A 22,455-nucleotide genomic window follows, 5' to 3' on the forward strand; every position below is an offset into this window, starting at 1 on the left:
AATGTAAAATTCTTATACAATAATGATATTAATAATTAATATTAATATTGTACATTCATTACAATATGATCATTACAATATTATTCATTACAATATTATTCATTACTATATCATCAATTATTATATTATTACATATATAGTAATATATATTAGGTCAGAGTTAGGATTAATTCCTTCCACAAAAATTATCTTCTATTTACCCAGTTCCTATATTACCTGCCTTCTACTAGATTTATAAAGGCTACACTTGAGTAACAGAAGCAGTACTTTGTTTAGTTCAAGTGGTTCAATAATCACCATTATGAAATGCTTTGATTTAAAAAAATTCAAGGGCTGGGGATATAGCTCAGTTGGTAGAGTGCTTGCCTAGCATGCACAAGACCCTGGGTTCAATCCCCAGCACCAAAAAAAAAAAAAAAAAAAAAAAAAAATTCAATAAGAGAAAATCAAGTCTACTTACAGTTGCCTCAGCTGTGGTAACCTTTCTATGAAGATTCTAATAGTTTATCCTTAACTTTCCCAAAGGGTTAACCCTGGGAAATTACCCCACCATCTGGCCCAGGTGGGCATGAAGCTTTCTAAGTGTCTCCTCCCTACCTTTGCCAAAGCTATTGTTGCCCACTGACTTCATCAAGCACTTGCCAGATAATTTCCATTCTTGTGAAGCGTAATTCCTAATATAATTATTGGGGTTTTTGTGAACCTTAATCCAGCAAAGGCTCACTATTAAAGTCAAGGGTTTGAAACTGTAAACACTATACTGTAGAAATATAGTTAAGAACGTTTTAAAGAGGTTCCTGGGCTTACAAAACAGGAATATTCCCCAAAAATGAAGGTATAAGGAAGAACATTTACATGATAATTTTACCACTAATATGCAACTGGCAGAAATGTCCATTTGCTGAGTTTTACCAAGTATGCATTTCTCTCTCTCTCTCTCTCTCTCTCTCTCTCTCTCTCTCTCTCTCTCTAATGCACTAAACAAGCAAGAGACTTAGTAAGCAAATTCTTTCTAAATTCTTTTGTTAGATGCAACATTACTCTCTCATTTGCCTGGTAAAGGTTTATCTATTGAAGCTTTTTTCTTAAGGTCAGTTACCCTTGCTTGGCGAGCGTGGCGGAAATTCCTAGTTTTTCTGGACCACTGTGCAGTTTTTGGACTACTGTGCAGTAACTGGGGTTCCAGTGGGTGGGTGGGGCGGTGTGACACGAGGAGGTCCTAAGCCCGGCCCCGCCCCGCCCCATAGTCACACCACGCCCTAGCCCCAATGACCACCCCTCCCCAAGCTCCAGACGGTTGGCAGGTGGCGCCTGCGCTCTGCCCAGGTCCTGATTGGCCTACTGGCACTCCTCAGGTTTCCCCTATTGGCCAGTGGCACTCTTACTGCACCTGTGGGTTGGCTGCTGGACGTTGCCCTGGCAACGAGGGGCTGTTGTGGTTTCGCGCCGCGCAGGGAGTTTCGGGTTGGTTCCCGCCCACCCGCCCGCCGCACACAAAATTTAGTCCTGAGTGCTGTAGGCAGCAGCCAAGGAGACCTTGGGCGGACAGGTGAGCCTGACCGGCGGGGGCGGAGACCACCGCGGGACCTTGGTGCAATCCCAAGTCCTGCAGCCTTTGATTATCTGTGGTATACCCAATATGTACTTGCTGAGTACTGGGAGTGCAAGTTCTCCTTGTTGTGATGTTTCCTTGATCTTGCTGTTTATCCGCACGACCTGCCCCCTTCTGTACGCCCGGCATGCATTCACGTGCCTGGCTGCTTGTGTCCCGACTGTATAACCTGTATGATGTGCCCCTGCTGTGTTGTGTATCCAGTGTGGACTGAACCTTGCTGGGTGTTTGGCGTGCGTTTGTACCTGCTGTGTACCCTGCATGGATGTACAAGCACTTGTGTGTTGTGAGGCATCTTCAGGCATAGGAGGTGAAGGTGGGCAGGACTTGCTAGATGGAGTGGGGTGGGCAACTCTGCAGATGCAGCTCGCAGGGAGTCAGGCCAGCAGCGAACCCTGGGAGCTGCATCTGTAGAGTGTCCCCTGTCCCCCACTCCACCCCGACCCCGCATCTAGCAAGTTCTGCCCGCCTCCACCTTTTATGCCTGAAGATGCCTCACAAGTGCGTTATCTGTCTCTTCCCGCAGCGCTGTCTGCTTCTGGCCATGAGGAACACCAGCAAGGAGGTGCAGGGTGTCTCACACCGCTACGCTCCCTGTGGTGAGTGAGTTGTTCAGATGGTGGAGGTCGGGAGCTAGAAATAATGCTTGAACATTTCTTTGTAATAGTTAACCCTGTATAAATCTCACGTTGTTTTCCTGAATGTCGACTAGGGAACTCCCCCCACCCCCAGTTGTTTTTCCCAGGTATTTTATTGACTTCTAAAACCCTAACCAAATTAAATATTTCTTGCTTTAAGTGGCTGGATGCAGAAAACAAGTATTCAGTGGAGGTTCATGGCTTATGTACCAGGGGATGAAGTTGAGAAGGGAAGGAAGAAGTCTTGAGATGCTGTCTTCTTTTTGTTTTTACTCCACTTTATTTTGGAAGGAAGAGAATAGAGAAGAGAGTACAGGTGCTCAGATGTAAGGGACAAGTTGGAGCAGTTCTTATATGCTCAGAAAGGAAACAAAGGCCCTTCATATACTCTAAATGAACTTACAGGTGTGACTGTTACCACTACTGGCAACCCAGGCCATGCTGTGTATTGGAGGAGAAGGGCTTGGATTCTTAGACAGCCTTCTCCTGGAGCTCTTTCTCCCCCTATCCCTTCCTGTATGTGGGACAGGTGGTGACTCTTTTACTTATTTGAGCCCTTTCACTCTGAGCTCCTCCTTTGCATTCATTTATAAATGGATTATAGTTCAGTGCTTGCCCAAGCTTCCAGTAATGAGAAGGTAGAAGATACACTCACTGTTCTCTGTGGATTAATTAGTAATCAAAACAGAGAGAGGAAAAATAAAGCAAGAATCAAATATCCTCTCTCCAAGAGAGGAAATCTTTGAGCTGAACCTGATCAGAGCATGAAGCTGCTAAATTCTTATTTTTAATTAGTAGATTGATTTTCTGTGATCTTTTGTGTAATTCTTTAAGGCTTTCCCAATGTTTCTTTAATTTTCCAAACCTTATAGTATTGATTTGGCTGTTTAATGTCCTTTAGGTACTTAAAAGATTTTCCATGTTAAATATCATTCATTTTTATGCAGTGAACCCAGCTTTAGTAGAAATTGGATGTCTAAGCTATCAAGCTTTAAAGGATGATAACTTCTTGTTTCCAGGCCCTGAGCAAACTGATTGATTCAGTACTATTTTCCTATGTATGACTGTTAAGGTTTGTCCCAGTGACATAATCAATAGGATATATATAGGATATCTACCTATATATGGAGAAAGGGAGTCTTATTTTAAGGAACTGGCTCAAACAATTATGCAGCAATAAGATGAAATCTGCAGGGCAGGCTGGGACTAGATTGCAGTTCAAGTTAAAAATCCATCTGAGGCAAAAGGCCTCTTCCTCAGAGGATCTCATTCTTCTCCTTAAGACTTTTAAATAATTGGATGGAGCTCACCCATATTGTGGAAGATCATCTGCTTTACTCGAAGTCCACTGATTTAATTTTTTGGGTTTTTTTTTTTTTTTGTACCAGGGATTAAACCCAGAGGCACTTGACCACTGAGCCACGTCAACATCCTTTTTATTTATTTGTTTTTTAAATTTTGAGACAAGGTCTCACTAAGTTGCTTAGGGCCTCACTAAGTTGCTCAGGGCCTCAATAAGTTGCTGAGGCTGGCTTTGAACTCGCACACAGTCACTTCTGCCTCAGCCTGCCGAGTTTCTAGGATTACAGAAGTGCACTACCATCTCTGGCTTGTCCAGTGATTTAAATGTTATTTTTATATAAAAATATACCTTAATTGAAACATCTAGAATAATGCTGAACCAATATCTAGGTACTGTGTTACAGTCACACTGATACAAAAAGTTTGCCTCACATCTGTCATGAACTGGGTATTGTCTTAATGTCATGAATTTTGTCACAGTACAGTCTGATAAGTGCTATCAAATATACTCTGTCACTGTGTCTCAAAGAATTTGAATCTTTTGAATATCGTATTTTTCCTAGATTTTGTTTATAAACTTTTTAATCAGTTGTGAGGATTTTTTTCTTACATTTGGGCATCTGAATAATCAACTTTGAATGCAAAGAAGTACCTAAAATCACCTACAGTCTTGATGCCCCAGACCTCTTCTCTCTGTAAGGTCATAAATAAACACTAACAACTCCAGGTCCTGAGATTTTGCCAACCTCCCCAGCTATTTATAGAAGCTCCTCCATCTATTCTCCGTGGAGCCTTATAGGCAAGCCTATAGGGTCTGCTCTGGATGCCATCAGCTCAAGGCTCAGGCAGCCTCCTTAATTCTCTGGGTCATGCACACAGAGTTCCTTTCCCTTTCTGTGTTGAACTCATGTCACAGTGCAGAGGAAGAACAGGGGGCAAGCTCTCTCATTTTCTTGTCCTTCCCGCTCCCTGCACTATTTTGCCTACGTCACAATAAAAGCCACATGATCTATACTCATCCAACTTAATCTTTCCCAAAGGAAAGTCCTTAGGAATATCAGGCCTATGAAGATTTTCTAGAATATGTGTTTGTTCTGGTGAAATGATTCCCTCATTGCCTCCTTTCCCTCTTTAATACTCATCCAGGCCTCTGATACGTTTTCTTGCCACTGTGGCCTCCAGCACAGTGAAGCCAGCTGAGGGGCTTGTGTGGAAATGGGTTGCTGACTCCAAAACAACAGTTTGCAGTCTGCTGCCAGTGTGGTGGAAGGGAGCCAGGCAGGAGCTGCCATCACAGGTGTTCATTTCATGAGGCTTCCTTGCTTGCCTTCCTGCTCTTGTAAAATTGGTAAACATGTTTAATCAGACTATTGTTCCTGTGACTGGATTTATATTTCAGTATTTTTAACATATTAAGTTCATCAAATGTTGGTCAACATTTTACCACACACTTCATAGTCTTACCTGTAATGTTCTGTGTGAATTAAAATTTTTAAGGATTGCATACTTCCAGCATAACTAGGAATACACTTAAGTCTTCATTTTATGTAGGTGAGAGATTGAGGCAGACAGGCTGGGCTTGGATACTTGTCTAGGAAGCTAGCACACCAGTGGAAGAAACTGGGGCTCTTTGGGAGGAAGGTCAAACCACATCAGAGAAACAGGACTGGCAGGGCTGAGTAGGAGGTGCTTTTCCTTCTCTTGGCAAGAGTGGTTGGCATATTATTATTATCATTATTTTGCAGTTCTGGTTAGTATTCTACCACTAACCTATGTCCACTGATCTTTTTATTTTCTGTTTTGAGACAGAAAGGCCCAGACTGATCTCAAACTTCCAATCCTCTTGCCTCAGCCTCCTGAGTCTCTGGGATTACTGCACCTGGGCTGGTGATTGGCATTTTTGTGGTCTCTAGGGACTTAATTGTCCTCCTGGTCCCAGGTGTTCAGAGAGGGCTCATGTGCTCTGCTCTGTCATGTGTGCTGCCCTGACTGCTTGGTCTGCACAGTCTCAAAGGGGACAGGAGCCCTTCCCTGATGCCAGCATTTCCTACAACCCACACTTAACAGTGAAGCTCTGCTTCCCTCCTGTCTAGATTGGTATTACCACCTGCCCACAAAGCGCTCTGAGAAGGCTGTGGATGTCCCACCAGCGTCCCAGATCCCAGGACTCAGTAATCTGGAAGAATCACACAATGGGAACACACCTGGGACTAGGAAGTACTGGATAAAAGAAACGGACTCAGAATATGTGAAGCTTGCAAAACAAGGCGGCAGACCTGGTAAGCCCTCTGCATGCTCAGTGGCTTTGTGAGCAGGGTAGGGGTGTTATAATTTCATCCATACAAAAATATATAAAATATATTTACTATAAAATCCATAACTTTTGCCCAAGGCCTTTAGAAGTTTAGACTCACTGAGTAGGTTGAAGATGTGTATATTCTCCAGGGGGAAATGGTTTTTGTGATGTTAGACTGAAAAGACTTTGGATTCACACAATTGGTTATGTAAGATATTTTTTCTGAGTGTTACCTTTGGAATCATTATTTCCATCGCCCTCCCCCCTTTTATTTTGTTATTGCAAGGAGAATCTCAGGAAATTGTGCATTTCAAGAGATCTACTTTTGCCCTGTAATGTCCCTTGTTTGATTCAACCAATTCCTGGCTAATTTGTGAAAAGTTTTTGGTTTTTTTTCCTTGCTTATTGTCATTTCCTCTATCCTTATTATAAATAGATTTTAAATAATGTTTCAATGGTAATGTTGATGAAAGTCAATTTTAATGCAAGATTTAATTGAAAAAGTTATGATTGAATATTTGAAAACTGAGGCATATTGAGTTCAGTAGAAATCACTGATCAGAGGGTTGAGGGAACATCTCCCAAATGTCTCACTGCTAGCCTTTGGGAAAAGTGGCAATGACAAATACTAAACTTTTCTTTTTTCCCCTTTGCCTGCTATCATCCATACAGAGAATTTCATAGGGATAATGAAAAACAAAATGGCCATATCTGTGCTGCTTTAACATTAAAAAGTCCATAACAACCCATTTACCTGACTACGCCTAAAGTAGGTAGAAGACCTAGACACTACCTTCCCCTGCCATTGGTTGACAGAACACTAGTGGGATAACTGGCAAAATTGGAATGAGTTCTGTAAATTAGATAAAAGTATTGCATCAATACTGCCTCAATCATCTTTGCAACACTCTGACAAAATCCCTGAGATAAACAACTGGGGAGGAGGAAAGGTGGATTTTGGCTCACAGTTTCAGGAGTTGCCATGCATGGTCACTTGGCCCAGTTGTTTTGGGGACTGTGAGGCAGTACATCATGATGGAAGCACATGGTAGAAAACGTTGCTTATTTCATTGCGGCCACCAAGCAGAAAGACATAAGGGGCTGCTTCCCAATATTACCTTTAGGAACTCACCACCAATGACCTACTTCATCCAGCTAGGCCCTACCTCCTAAAATTTTCATTGCCTCCCAGTAGCACCATGAGCTGGAGACCAAGCCTTCAACACATGAGTTTTTGGGGAACATTTAAAATTCAAATTATAACAAATAGCAATATTCTCAGTTTGATCATCATGCTGTGATTATGTAAGGACTGTCTTTTTGAAACATCCACTGAAACTGAGGATGAAGGGGAATGCTGTCTGCAACAGATTACCCAACAGTTCTGAAAACAGTAATCACAATGATATTTTTGGTAGTGGAGGTTAAACCAAAGATTCTTTACCACTAAGCTATATGCAAGTCCTTTTTATATTTGATTTTAAGATAGGGTCTCACTGAATTGCTGAGAGTCTTCCTAAGTTGCTAAGACTGTCCTTGAACTTGTGATTCTTGTGCCTCAGTCTTCTGAGTTTCTGGGATTACAGGCAAGTTTTTTATTTTGTTATTGCAAGGAGTTTTTTATTTTGTTATTGCCCCATAATGATAATAATTTTGATGATGATTAAAACATAGAGAAAGAAAATGATCAGATAAAATGAAGTGAAGGTCAGAGGAGGAACCCATACTATTGTAACTTTTCTACAAGTCTGAAATATTTAATAAAAATTTTTAAAGTGAAAAATGGGAGATTAAAAATTTCTTACTGAGATTATTAAATCAATACATTTTCTCTGCTGTCACGGGTATTATTATTATCATTTTGCTGTTGGTATTATCTGGCAAAATCAGTTCTTCCCACCAGAAGCCTTTTCATAGCAGCAAAGGGGAGGGATAGAAGCTAGAAAGTCAGCTGGTGAGTCAGGAACCAAACTGAGTCTCTGAGAAGGAGCCTTGAGATTTTTTCCCCTTCAGATTGGCTAGAAAAGCCAAGATAAATTCCCCAGGGACCACCCACCTGGAAACCTGAAGAGGAGGGGTTCTTCTGGAAATAGTTGTATTGGGTGGAGGGAAGAGTCAAGGACAGCCTGACAATGATAAAAGAGGCCATCTAGGCTTGGATTGTTCTAGGCTCAGAGAATGGCCTAGAGTAACTGAGGTAAGGGAGCAGCAAGCACAGCTTCTGGGGACCTAAGGAGAGTAGTGATGATATTGGCAAGGTGCCCGCTCAGGACCAGGAGATCTTTCCAGATCCTTGAGGAAAAGAGAGATGAGGTGAGGGGTTCACATGGGTCATCCCTGTCTGAATGTGAAACTGGACCCTTTGGACCTTCACCTGTTAGCCCATGCAGAGGCAGGTGGGGGTCAGGAATGCTCTGGTAGCCCCCAGTCCTGAGGCAACCTCAGGGTGATGGCACAGTTCCTCTTGTTACACTTCCACTGGTTGTGCCTTCTATTGTGTGAGCAACAAGCCCACACGCAACCCTGTCTCATTCTTTTTGAGATCTGCTGAAGCATTTTGCCCCTGGCACGAGGCAAGGCTCCCCGGTGGCCTATGCCCTACCCGACTGGTACATCCACCACAGCAAGCCACCCACGGCCCACCAGCATGAGTGAGTATCTTGAAGCACCCACATTTTTTTAATTGAAAAAATAGTCCAATTTGTACTTTTAAAAATATAAATATCTAATACTGATAGCAAGTGTGTGATATCACAGGTCTAGGTACTATTTTTCAATAGCTAGCTCTTTAGGAAATATAGCAGAGTTGTCAGAAAACCAAAGTTGGAGAAACATGGAGCATCTTGTGTCCCCCTTGAGGTGTGGGTCTTTGGCTGCTTATTGGTAAATAGCTTCAGATTTTCTATTTTCTGACACGTGGGATATCCCCATGTCTGTTGGCTGCAGAAACAGCAGCCTGTCTAAAGCTTTCTGATACAGATGAAATACACTAGATACAGCTAGAAACGGAGGTACATCTAAGTTTCTATAATGATTATAGAATTGTAGGGAGCCGTTGTCCCCCACAATGTTTGAAATGAATTCCTGTTTGTGTTATGTAAACTTGACCCTCCAAACCACCTCTCTTGGACTGAGAGAAAGCATGAACAATCATTCTGGTTTTTCGTTTTTATTTTCCTTGTAAGATAGGACCACCATAGACATGCTTCTAAGCTATTATCTGGTGTCATCTGACTGAGGGTTCTGTTCATGGTCACAGAGTGATTTTTGTGTTCAAGATTTTGATTTTCCTGCTTTTTTTGTGTTTTGTTTGTTTGTTTGGATAGGTAAAAAGAACACATAAAATTTATGCCATGCCTAAGGCATGGGAACATTAGACTTCTCTCATTTTAAAAAATGAATATTCTGTTTGCCTGCCTTGCATAAGGTCCTGGGTTGACCCCTGCCCCCCGACCCCTGCCACACACACAAGAATAATTTGTACTAAGTGCAGTAGGAAAAATGAATGAGGCACTGTAAAACAGAAAGGGGTGCAGAGAAATTTGGAGATGTCTCTTCCGGGTATGGTGTCAGTGTGGGAAGATCAGTTTAAGTTTAAATTTAAATTTAAACACACACATTAAAAATGACTGTCCAACAAAAAATTATTATCTTAATTATAATGTTAAGTGGTAAATGTTTAGGGATGTTTAGCTCTTTGAACAGGACAAAATAGTAGATGCTATTCTAAAAGAAATAATTATAAGTTATCTGCTTCATAAATTTGTATTTTAATATACCTATTTTTAGTCACATGAGACTGATTTCTGAGTTGACCTCCTGATCCTGGGGGGCTGTCCTGGAGAAGGGTGCATGCGTTTATTCAGCATGAGCAGAGTGGGGGAAGGCCATCTGTGTCTTTGAGAAAGATGGATGATTCCTATATAAAGAGTGGGAAAGGGGTTGAGAAGAGAAGAGGGAGAGAATGAAATGGTGCTAGGTACCAGGCCATAACTGTCCCTTCTGTTCCTGCAGAGTTCCTGTGGTCTCCATGCCAGACTACATGGTGTATGAAGAATTCAACCCTGGTCAGTCCAACAGTAACTATGAATCCAGAAGAGGGCCCTTTGACTTTGACATGAAAACGGTTTGGCAAAGAGAGGCCGAGGAACTAGAAAAGGAGAAGAAAAAGGTGCCCTCATAAATAGATGGCATCTGCATCTGCTTTGTTTCCATGTCTCCCTGAGTAATTAAGGGATGAACTTGTTAGCTCCTGCCAGTGTGTCTTAAGATGCCCATAACATTGTTCTTGTACTCAGAATTTTAAGTTTCATTCTACTAAAAGGCAAGCCTGACCCTGTTGTCATTTTCTTTTTGTAAATATTGATTTTATAGGTAAGGTTACTTTTTATTAACTGTTTTTCAACCAGTTAATACATATGTAGGGGAAATCTGGCATAGCACTATGATTTGGTACATGTAGGAAGGATATCTTGCTTCTGATATCTTTGCACTTTAAGTCTTTAAGTTGAATTTTTTCCTGGAATTTCCTCACTAGAAATAAAGTAAGAGAAAAGGAATTCTTTTTTTCTGTACAAACTCCCAGGGGTATATTTGATTACAAAGGGGAGACAGATCTCTGAACTGAAGACTTCTTAGGCAATTTGCATTTTTTGAATGTGCAAATATTTACAAAGTGGTAATCAATTTCCAAGACAGGTTTGCTAGTTGTCTTATAAAAGAGTAATTTTGGAGACTTGTCTCCTAATACTCTATATTCAATACTTAGTATTTTTTATCTATTCCTTTTAGATATACATGACAATAGAGTATATTTTGACATATTATACATATAATATATGGAGTATAATATTCTAATTAGGATCCCATTTTGTGGTTGTTATGTGATGTGGAGTTTCACTGGTCACATACTCATATATGAAAGTTATGTCCAATTCATTCTACTGTCTTTCCTATTCCCTTCCCCAATCTCCCTTCCCTTATTCCCCTTTGTCTACTCCAATGAACTTCTATCCCCCACCCTACCATTGTGTGTGAGCATCCGCATATCAGAGAGACTGAATTGGTTGATGGGTGGTTGAGATCTCTTGATAGAAGCCTGTCTGGTCTCCTGGCTTCCTCTTGGGTACCTCCAGGATCTCCAGGGACCACAGTAAGGCCCCTGGCCCCATTGAGGGCTTGACATTGCTATTAGCACTAAGGTCTGAAATTAGTCTTTGTGTTTGAGACATTGGGATTTATGAGTGAAATAATGAAGTTTGTATTAAATATGGCAATACTGTTTCGATACTGAGAACGAGAGCCAACACCATTGTTATTTGAGTATTGAGGAAACTAGGTGTATCTTAGGCACATTCTACTGATTCCCAGGCCTCACTTATCAGTATCCTGGTATGTAGAGGACCCTCAGTTTATTTGGAGACTTGGGTAGCTGAGTACGAAGTACAGCATGAGTTGGCTGCAATGGGCCGCTTGTTTATTCTTCAAGCCATCCCCAGTGTTCCACTGTCATTCTGGCTTTGGGCCATTAGCATGTGTATGAAAGTGGAATGGACTCTTAGGGATCAGGCCTGTTTCTCAGTGTTATATAAGTGACCAGTTACACTGAGCTGAAATCTTGAGCACATGGATGTTAACCACAGTTAGAGTACAGAGCTAGAGAAATTTTAAAACAGTAAATGCTGCATCACTGACAAATTAAATGTGGTTATTTATTTAGTAACCACTTTAAAAAATTGTGCTGAGGGCTGCACAAATGCCTGAAGCCAATCTGTCTTCCCTTGCCTAGCATGCTGAGGAGTGATGATGTCCAAGAGTTCAAGACACTGACACTGAATAGGTAACAGCTGAAGGCATGTGGTATTGGGTAACTTAGGCATGAGCCACATCGGAGAAGGGCCCAGACTGCCTAAGCAAGATCACATCATCCTCACTTAGGACAAAGATTACCTAGGAGTATTTATTAGGCTAAGGTGGGGGAGTTCTTTGATTTGATTTTCTTCTTGTATCTTATAAGTCCTTTTGGCAAAGGTACAGTGAGAACTTGAACCTGAGAAGTATCACAACACTGAACTAGCAGGTTGTACTAGAATTTCCTCCTGCCACTCTGTAGCCTGTCATCTATGTCCTAGGAAAGATTATGGGACGCAGCACTTTCCACAACCATGCCCTGACCCCTCCCTTAGCATGTGGAAGATGCTTGAGAGTATTTAGGGCAAATATGCTACTGGTTGTTAGCCAGAACTCAAAGGATCTTGCTCACTTGCTGGGTGATTAGAAGGGTTTTGTTAGCATCTTTTCTTCTTGTAAATGCTGATATACTTCCATGGGTTTTGCTTGCTTTTTTTTTTCTGTTTCTACTACCATTTATATTGTTTTTAAAAATAAGATACAAATTGAATACAGGTCCCTGTTTGTATAGTACTGTTGGATAAGTTTTGACTAATGTATGCGTTGTGTGAACACCACAGCCATTGAGCTATAGAGCAGTTCTGTCACCACCCGAGTTTCTCAGCCCCTTTTTCATCAATACCTCATGACTCCTAACCCTGGCAGGCAATGATCCGTTTTTTTAGTGTTATGTAGTCCTTGACACCTGGCCCTGCCACCTGCCACGTGGCCTTATGCATTTGCGATGCAGCCAAACTGTTAGGAGTGTCTGAGCCTGGTTCCTCTGTATTGTGGAGAGGTGTTTCGTTATGGGCCATTTGTACTATTATGGTGCAATTTGTCCATTCACCTGTCAATGGACATTCAGGTCACTTGCAGTTCTTGGTGATTATTACTAAAACCGCTGTGAACCTTGGCATGCATGGCTTTTGTGGGAACATATGTTCCAATTTCCTCTGGAAGTTCCATCTGGATGGGACCTCTCATAGAGCCTCCAGCATTTCCCAATAAGTTGTTAATCATTTCATTCTTGAGTAGATGGCATCTTTACTGGAATGCAACGCCTTGTCCCTTTTACAAAGCCCTTTTGTTGAATGGGATTATTGTTGGGTTACATTTCATTGTAACTAAATCTATTAAATACTTACCGCATTGAAAGGCTAGTCCTATACAGTTTGTTTGTTTGCTATTCTTGGTGAATTTTCATCTCTTGACTTGGGGATTTGTGTTTCCATACAGGTGAGGCTGCCAGCCATTAACTCAAAATATCCAAGCAAAACGGGGACCCCGCTTGGCCCTAAAGACACTGCTGGAAGCAGACTGTCTTTCCCTCCCATGTAAGTGCTCAAACTATGCTGACAGATCTATAAATGAGATTTGGAGTTGCTCTTCCCACTTCTGTCCAACCATGACAATGACAACATCCAGACAACTTCCTGCAGTCCAGCCCACAAGGCTCTGACCCAGCCTCGCCTTCTCCCCACAGCTGTGCTTTCATTTCTTCCTGACATTGATTTTGCAACTTTGAGCGCATGTCTTCCCTTCTGCATTGTTTGCTGTGCAAGTTTGCATTTTGGGCCACTCATCTTTGCACACTCATGCTGCTTCTCTTGATGTTTTCTGTCACCAAGACCTTAACCCAGAGGTTTGTGCCTGTGAGCATCTGGCTCTGCGTTCAGCTGGAGGGTACATTAGGCATGCTGCCATCTGTTGATCTTCTGGCTGGAAAGGGAAACTCTGAGGCCTATGTGTCTCCTCCCTTTCCCAGAATTCTGGTACACAGCTAAAATAGATGTCATTAATTGCCTGACTAATTCTTCAAATAGCTCTCATCCAATGGGGGAAAACCAGTTATATTAATTACACTGTAATAAATGCCATAAGACTGGGAGGGAGAGAAAGAAAAAAAGACATATATATGTAAATATGGAAAGGGGTGGAGAGGGAGAAAACCATTAGAATAATACTCTTGACAATGAAGTGATTTATAAGTAAGAAACTTGAGGCTCATAGGGAACAGGTATTTTTGCACTCATCACCTGCTTGAGTTGAACACTCACGCAGCCTCCACCACGTCAACTGCCCTGATCCATGGAGCTCCAGCAGCTGGTGAAAGTCTAAGTGAACAGTGACAAATGATAGGAGATAAAGCCATGTCAAAATGGTGGCAGATAATCTTTAATAAGGACAAGAGAGAACTAATTAAGAAAAAAAAATCATTATTTAAAGGTGTGATAATTCTGAGCAATCCATTGTGGATTAGACAGTGGTGTTTTTGAAGATTTCCCTGTCAAATGTTTGAATGATTATTAACTTGTAATTGGCTAACAGCAAGAAAAGTTTTGGAAACTGGAATAAACATATTCTCACCCATGTACAAGGGATACTTTTAAAATATGATTTTTATCCTTAAAAATGGAGAAGGAGAGACAGACAAAGGGAGACATACCCAGAGAGATAAAGATAGATGGGAGAGTCAGAAAAGAGAGAGAGAGAGAAGGAATGGAAGAGAGAATGCTCAAGAGCTCCCTTATGCTTTAAGAGCTAGTTAGGCAGCTGACTTATTATCAGTGTGTTCCCTGAATACTGTTTCTGGTTTTTTCATTAACCTTTGTAATTAAGTTTAACATTCATTTTTCTTTTTGAGGCCTGGTCAAAAAACCAGTTCCCCAACAAACTTTTCCAAACTTATTAGCAATGGCTATAAAGATGAATGGTTACAGCAGCAGCGAGCTGATTCCGACAAGAAGACGCCAAAGACGTCCAGGTCCTCAGTGTCATCTCAGTCCACACAGGATCCAGAAGGGTCCCAGGATACAGAGACACCCCAGGATCCAGAGGCTCCTGAAGGCTCTGAGAAAGCTCAAGATGAGGTGCACCCGGCAAGTGGTATGTCCTGCAGATTTTCATTAATTGGGGTGGCAGCAGGCAACTTTATTATCTCACGTTGCATCTCATAATGGAAAATAAGTAATTGAGAAATTATGTTTCCAAACCACAGGAGTATTAAGGTTACAGATAAACATAAGGAAAATACAAGCAAAGCTAATATGTAAGAAAAATCCATGACTTCTGGGGCTTCACATTTTTTTTTCATTAGAAATTTTGATATTCCATGTAGGGTAACAAACACTTAATGTATAAAATAATATCAATGTTAGTCTCCTGAATCCAAACAGTTATGGTCCTACAATGCTGGTCTTTGACATAAACAGCCAGTCTTCTTCAAGATTGCTTCTCAGAAAGCCCTTTATTTCTCAAAAAGAATGTCAAATTCAAACTCAAAAATTTGAAATTGCTCCATTATCAGCATGTCTTAAGTTTTGAATAATTTAGAACTTTCTCTGTAATTAGATGTTCAAAACACTATATTTTTGTTTTTTAAGAGTCACTGGGAGAATTAGTCTCATTTTCTTGGATGTGTGCACCTTAAAGCCTATCGAGTATTATGCTTTTTTTCCATGGCTCTGTTAATTATTGACCACTTGCCCCTGGGCTTATTAGTTTGTTTTTGGGTCTTTATTTCTTTAATAAGGGGGAAGAAGGCATGTCACGTCTGCTCAGGCATTTGAAGGATTTGAAGGGCTTGTTCCAAATTTTTTGTTGTTGTTGTTTTTTGTGAGCAGCTCTCTGCATGGCTTTCCACAGCCAGTTTCTGGCTGTTTTGGTGGAGGGACATCTGCCAATTAACAGGCTAACTCTCTCCTTTATCCTGATGGAGGAGATGAGTGACAAGTTTGCACAAAATATGGTTTCAAAGTGCCCTTTTGAACTTTACTAAGTTGATGGTGTTTTATGACTTACTGTTGTTTTAAGTAACACAATCTTTTACTAATTCTTCAAATAATTAAGAGTTACTTTAATACTTGGACTTTCCCATTAAACTGAAAAATGATTTATTCTTTATTGCAGAGTCTTCTCCTCCAAGTGAGTATTTATAGAGAAATGGATCTGTACTGAAATACAAAGAGTTTTACACAAAAGAATCAATGGGCAGAGAGTCCTTAAATCTGAGACTGCAGCCTCTGAGCAGCCTTCAGAAGCCTTCTCCAAACTGCATGTATTCTGACTCCAAAAGCCTGTGCCATATATACTTTTGAAATATGCAATCTGTTATCATTAACTGGTCACCTTGCTGTGTAGCAGATTTCTAGAATATATTTCTTCTAACTAAAACTTGATACACTTTGACCAACATCTTTCTATTCTTTATCAAATACTTCCAATACCCCAGCTCCAGCCTCTGATAGCCATCTTTCTACTTTTCTGCTTCTAAGTTTAACATTTTTAGATTCTACACGTGAGATCATATAGTCTTTGTCTGTGCTTGGCTTATTTTACTTAGCATCATGTCCTCCAGGTAACATTCATGTTGTCACAAATAACAGAATTATCTCTGTACATGGCTGAATAGTATTCGATTGTGTATGTATGCCATTTTTTTCTTTATCTGGTCATCTGATGATGACACTTAGGTTGATTCCATATCTTGGTTACTGTGAACAATGTTGCACTAAAAACGGGAGTGTAGATATTTCTCTGATATACTGATTTCATCTCCTTTGGATATATAAACAGTGGTGAGATAGCTGTATCATGTGGTAGATCTGTTTTTGGTTTCTTGAGGAACCTCTATACTGTTTTCTTTAATGGATGTACTAATTTACAGTCCTATCAACAGTATGCAAAGATCTCTTTTTCTCCACATCCTTGCCAACATTTTTCTTTCATTTTCTTTAAACCAACCATTCTGTCCAATATGGAATGACATTTCATTGTGATTTTAACCTTCATTTCCCTGATAATAGTGATGTTGAGAATTTTTTCACATGCCTCCTGGCTATTTGTATGTCTTCTTTAGAACAAAATATCTGTCGGGTCCTTTGCCTGCCCATTTTTTATTTTGATATTAATCACTTATCACATGTATGGTTTCCAAATATAATCTCCTACTATATGGGCTGTATTTTCATTTTGCTTATTGGTTCGTTTGCAGTGCATACGTTTTTAGTTGGGTGTGATCTTATTTGTTTTTGTCGCCTGTGCTTTTGGTGTTCTATACACACAGTCATTTCCAAGACTAACATTTGAGAGATTCTCCCCTGTATTTCTTCTATTTACTTTTATAGTTCAGGCCTTTGATTTAAGACTTCAATCTAGCTTGAGATGATTTTTATATATGGTGTGAAGTGAGGGTTCAATTTCCATTCTATTGAATGTAGATATCCAGTATTCCCAACAACATTTAATGAATCAACTGTCCTTTTCTCACTGTGTATTATTGTTACATTTGTTAAAAATCAGTTGACTTTAAATGTATGAGTTTGTTTGGAGGTTCTTCCTATTCTATTGTTCTACATGTCAATTTTTGTACCAGTACCATGCTGTTTTGATTACTCTAGCTTTGTAATATATTTTGAAATCAGGTTGCACATTGCTTCCAGCTTTGTTATTTTTGCTCAAGATTGCTTTGGCTATTCTTGGTCTTTTATGGTTCTATATGAATTTTAGAGTTTTTCTTTTTGTTTCTGTGAAAAATGTCATTGGAATTTTGATAGGGATTTCATTGAAATCTGTAGATATTTCTGAACAGGATGGACATTTTAACAATATTAATTCCTATAATCAATGAATATGGAATATCTTTCCATGTATTTGTATCTTAATTTCTTTCATCAATGACTTCAGTGTATAAGCTTTGCATCTCTTTGATTAAATTTAATCCCAAGTAACTTTCTGATGTTGCTGAGAATCAGATTGATCTGTTAGTTTCTCTTTTGGATAGTTCTTTGTTAAATGTATAGAATGCTACTATTGATTTTTGGATGTTGATTTTGCATTCTGCAAGTTTAATATATTCTTTAATCAGTTATAACAGATTTTTTTCATGTTGTCCTTTGGGGTTTTCTATAAATAAGATTATATTGTCAGCAAAGTTTAACTACTTTCTTTCCAACTTAGATGAATTTTATCTATTTTTCTTGCCTAATTGTCTAGTTAGGATGTCTAGTACAATAATGAATAGAAGTAATGAGATTGGGTGTCCTTGACTCATTCCTTATCTTAGAGGAAAAACTTCCACCTTTTTACCATTTTTTATGATGTTAGTTAAGAACTTGTCATATATGCATTTACTATCTTGAAGAACAGTCCTTTTATAATTGATCTGTTGAGAGTTTTTATCAGGTCACAATGTTGAATTTTATCAAATATATTTTCTATGTCTGTTGAGGAGATCACATAGTTTTCTTCTTCTTCTTCTTCTTCTTCTTCTTCTTCTTATTATTATTATTATTATTATTATTATAGTTTTGTAGTTACAGTGTATTTGGGTTCATCCTGACAAACTTATACATGCATGGAAATCTCTTTCAGTTCATGATTCCCCCCATTTCCTTTCCCCCTTTTCCCTCCCATTCTCTCTCCCTCTCCAATTTCCCTTCCTCTACTCTGATAGACTTCCTTTCACTCATCTATTAATTTGTATTTGATTGTTTTATGGGTTTTTTTTTTTTTGGTACCAAAGTTTGAACCCAGGAGCTCTTAACCACTGAGCCATATCCTTTTTTATATTTTATTTAGAGACAGCGTCTCACTGAGTTGCTTAGGACCTCGGGAAGTTGCTGAGGCTGGCTTTGAATTCAGGAACCTCCTGCTCAGTCTCCTGAGCTGCTGGGCTTACAGGCTCAGACTGCTGTGACCAGTGATTTAATTGGGTCTTTATGTTATCATATCCTTCCCTCCTCCTTTCCTTTATTTTACTCTAGCTTCTACATGTGAGAGAAAACATTGGATCTCTGAGTTTCTGATTTTAACTAATTTCACTTAGTATTCTCCATTTCCATACATTTCCCAGCAAATGCCATAATTTTGTTCTTTTTTTATAGCTGAGTAGAACTCCATTGTACATATTCCACAATTTCTTATTCCATTCACCTATTGATGGGCATCTGGGTTGATTTCATAATTTAGCTATTGTAAATTATGCTGCTATTAATGTGGCTGTATCACTGTGGTATGCTGAGATCATAGTGTTCATCCTTTATTATAGCAATGTGGTAAATCACATTTATTGATTTGTGTGTTTTGAATCATTCTTGCATCCCAGGGATAAATCTGTTTGATAATAGTGTAGATCTCTTTAATGTGCTGCTCATTTTAGCTTGCTTGTATTTTGATGAGGGTTTTTGTATCTTTGTTCATCAGGGATATTCACCTGTAATTTTCTTGTAATATCTTTGTCTGGTTTTAGTATGAGGGTAGTGTGGATCTCATAAAATGTTTTTTTTTTTTTTTTTTTGGGGGGGGGGGGGGTGGTATCAGGGATTAAACTCAGGAACACACGACCACTGAGCCACATTCCCAGCCCTATTTTGTATTTTATTTAGAGGCAGAGTCTTGCTGAGTTGCTTAGGACCTTGCTAAGTGCTGAGGCTGGCTTTGGACTCAAGATCCTCCTGTCACAGCCTCCTGAGCTGCTGGGATTACAGGCATGTACCTCTGTGCCCAGCTTCATAAAATGTTTTGAAAGTGTTTTCTCCCCCTACTTTTTTGGAGGAGTTTAATAAGAATTGAAATGTGAATATTTTATAGACTTCAGCAGTAAAGTAATCAGGTCCTGGACTTTCCTGTGATGGAGACTTATTATTACAGATATAAAGGATTCAGTCTCCTTCCTCTTTATTGATCTGTTCAGGTTTTCTGTTTCTTCATGATTCAATCCTGACAGGTTTTAAGTTTGCAGGAATTTCCCCATCTCTTCTAGGTTGTCCAATTTGTTAGTAATTGTTCATAAGTCATCTCATGAGCATTTGTGTTTCTGTGGTATCAATGTAACGTGTCCTCTTTCATATTGTTTTTTTTTTTTTTTCTTTTGGCACCAGGGATTGAAACCAGAGGCACTTAACCACTAAGCCACATCTCCAGTTTTTTATTTTTTTAATTTTTTTTCAATTTTGAGACAGAGTCTTACTAAGTTTCTTAGGGCCTCACTAAGTTGCTGAGGCTGGCTTTGAATTTGCAATCCTTCTGCCTCAGGCTTCTGAGCCACTGGGATTAAAGGCCTGTGCCACCGCACCCAGTTTCTCTTTCATTTCTGGTTTTACTTGAGTCTTCTATTTTTTTCTTGGTCTAGTTAAATATTTGCAGTTTGCTTTCAGAAAATTAACTCTCAGCTTTATTGGTCTTTTCTATTGTTTTTTAAGTATCTATTTCATTTATTCCTGTCTCATCATTATTCCTTCCTTCTGTTAACTTTGGGCTTAGATTGTTCTTTTTAGGAATATCCCCCCCCCACACACACACACACCAAGTTTAGAAATGCACACGCAGTGACTGCAGAGGTTCACCCGCATGGAATATGTTAGGGTGAATGGTTTTGAGTAGATAAAATTTTCTTTCTCACTAACAAAATACAGTCAAAGGACTACCACTCAGTATTGGTATAAGTTTATCAAGTTTATGTCAGGAAATACATCATTTAGGTATTAAGTAACCCATGGGCTACGTTAGCAACATGACCTGTTTGGTTCCAGAGAGATATTTAACCATCCAAAATTAACAAAATTTACAATAAACAGCCAAGTGCCTATAATCTGAGAAAAGTGCTTGGTGGATGTGAGCAAGGAGGACTGTACCATGGAAACCCAGCCCCCTCCCTCCCCCTGTGCTGGGGCTGATGGGGCCACATTCTCTCTCACTCGCATTGCCTTTTTATTTCTGCCACTTCCTGACTTCTTCTGTTTCCTATTTCTCCCCATGTCCACTGTGGTTTAACCTTTATAAACAACATTTCCAAACCAGATGGTGCCTTTTTCCTTCTGGCTAGAAAATGCTCCACTTTGAGCTCCTGCCATAACTTTCTGGAAATAAATCTAGTCCAGGCTTCTTATTAATATTTTCTTCCTTCCAGGGGACACAAGATGATTATTGTTACTTTACCCCTGTACCTGCGTAAATGCTGTGTTGTGTCAGAAAGGTGACCTTTAGGTTACGGATTCGGCTTTATACTTTGGCAGGCTTGCTCACATTTGTGAAGGGACATGAGACTTGGAAGAGAGGGGCAGAGGCTGCATAGAGTCTGCTTTCCAGCTGAGGAAGAGGCACATGACTTAAGTGCAGTCGCCTTCCTGAGACTGTGCTCACACTGTTCAGTTATGCTCAGCATGTTGTTACCAGAATCTTTACGGCATGGACGAGCATGACTCAGAAAGTAAATGTCATTCATGGGGCACTTTGTCCTTTTCTCCCAGTGCCAAAGTTGTTTTCTCATGTTTTCCATGTACAACTGGTCCTGGGAAGTAAGACTCTATGCTAATTTTTGTGTAAACTTTGGGTTCAGTTCTCATGAACAGGTACAGAAATGTTACTTTCTTTTATTTTAAATTAATAAGTGATTTTTTAAAAATGTATTTAAAACATTGCGTTTGTCTACTCATGTATTTACTTTGTGTTGCAGGCCCAGAAGCATCTCCAGCTGCATCGACACCAGCAGAGCTCAAATAAACCTGGGTGTAATTTTTACAATGACATTTTTAGTAGCTAACTATAATACAAATCAGGGCTGTATTTATAAGGCTCCCATTTGTATATTATTAATATAGATTTTTATAGAACAATTCATCTTGCAGCATATTTGGCATTGCTGTGGCATAGACGGTGGAAGCGTTGGTTTTTGTTTCTTGCCTTTCTCTAGGGTGTTAAACACATGGTCAGTAAACACAACCATGGCCTCTATTACCCTTTCCCTTGTTGGCCTGGTAACATCCCAATGTCTTGGGACTGATCACTTCCTCCCTGACATCCACTAACATCACTTCCTGTGTGCCCCATGGTGGGATGGAATTTCTGTGAGATTTTGAACTAGAAGATCAACAGAATAAGCTTCAAGAATCTTCTGTTCTTTGCTCTTTGTAGGAATAATCTTCCTGTTACAAAACAAAATTCCAGAATATGGTGATATCTTTTAGATTTTAAGAAGATTTTATTATACCTTGATGTTTTAAGAACTTAATATAAAACATTGTAACATTTGCTAGTCTTAAATTTTTGCTAATACTTTCAGAATAAACTGAAGTCCATTAAACTAAACACTTATTATTTTGTATCATCTAGGAAAAAATATATATTTAATTTTAATATGTAATTTAGTAGGTATAACAAAAACTTTTTAAGAATCAAGATTGTTGTTTTATAAATGTTGTTCATATAGCATTAAAAATATAGTTTTATATTTTTGACATTTAATTCATTGACTAAATAAGTTTTGACAGGAAAGTTTTTAGGAAACCAATGAGGTTACAGATATTTTAGCTTCTTTTCCCAGAATTAACTTATCATGCATTTGCTCAGCTAAAATTTGTTTTAAATTAATTCATTAACTGGCCTACGTGAGCACTTATATCTATATTGTTTGATCAAACTTATGGTAGTATGGGGGAATACATGCAATATGTAAGAATGTGAATGGCTGTATGTATTGAATAAAAACAATATACCAATATAGTAAGTTTTTTCCTTTTTTTCTCCCCTTTCCTCCTCTTTCTTTTTTTACCTAATTCCTACCTCATTCCTACACATTCCCACCTTAATGAGAAAAATCATGAGAAACAGCAGAAGTATAGAACTCTTTAGTTCTTTTTTTTTAGGTTATTATAGTAACAGAAACCTGAGGCTTACGAAAAGAGAAGACAAAATTTGGAGAAAGAACTACTGATCAA

The 22,455-nt window shown here is 39.4% G+C and overlaps 2 protein-coding genes across 7 annotated transcripts in view; one reads left to right on the plus strand and one right to left on the minus strand.

Annotated features, from left to right (window-relative positions):
• The window catches only part of Sun3 (Sad1 and UNC84 domain containing 3), an 86,389-nt gene that overhangs the window by 43,587 nt on the left and 20,347 nt on the right, over positions 1 to 22,455 (minus strand). Inside the window, exon 1 of one of the 5 annotated variants that reach the window (XM_027938385.2) lies at positions 9,628 to 9,649. The exons of 2 other annotated variants lie outside the window; for them this stretch is intronic. The gene's annotated coding sequence lies outside the window, so the exon portion shown is untranslated. Of the gene's footprint in view, positions 1 to 9,627; positions 9,650 to 14,602; positions 14,691 to 21,572; positions 21,664 to 22,455 lie in introns of those variants that run through there. 2 more of the 5 variants (XR_003583208.3, XR_003583207.3) reach the window with 2 other exon arrangements.
• Positions 1,506 to 22,238, plus strand: C1H7orf57 (chromosome 1 C7orf57 homolog). 2 transcript variants are annotated; one of them, XM_027938387.2, is made up of 9 exons: positions 1,506 to 1,549; positions 2,139 to 2,211; positions 5,646 to 5,831; positions 8,391 to 8,499; positions 9,863 to 10,019; positions 12,977 to 13,074; positions 14,385 to 14,626; positions 15,650 to 15,664; positions 21,195 to 22,238. In XM_027938387.2, exons 2-9 carry the CDS (start codon positions 2,157 to 2,159, stop codon positions 21,239 to 21,241), a joined length of 909 nt encoding a protein of 302 aa, XP_027794188.1. In that variant the 5' UTR covers positions 1,506 to 1,549; positions 2,139 to 2,156; the 3' UTR covers positions 21,242 to 22,238. The 2 variants fall into 2 exon arrangements, with proteins under 2 accessions (XP_027794188.1, XP_027794189.1); XM_027938388.2 differs by lacking the exon at positions 15,650 to 15,664.

The sequence above is a fragment of the Marmota flaviventris genome, chromosome 1, assembly GCF_047511675.1.
Source record: "Marmota flaviventris isolate mMarFla1 chromosome 1, mMarFla1.hap1, whole genome shotgun sequence".
Classification (NCBI taxonomy): Eukaryota; Metazoa; Chordata; class Mammalia; order Rodentia; family Sciuridae; genus Marmota; species Marmota flaviventris.

What these genes read in the sequence shown, in the direction of transcription:
- C1H7orf57 (XM_027938387.2), top strand. Translation starts at nt 2,157, where the DNA reads ATGAGGAACACCAGCAAGGAGGTGCAGGGTGTCTCACACCGCTACGCT. An exon ending in ACACCGCTACGCTCCCTGTG is followed by an intron (nt 2,212 to 5,645) that starts GTGAGTGAGTTG and finishes CCTCCTGTCTAG; the next exon opens with ATTGGTATTACCACCTGCCC. An exon ending in CCCACGGCCCACCAGCATGA is followed by an intron (nt 8,500 to 9,862) that starts GTGAGTATCTTG and finishes CTGTTCCTGCAG; the next exon opens with AGTTCCTGTGGTCTCCATGC.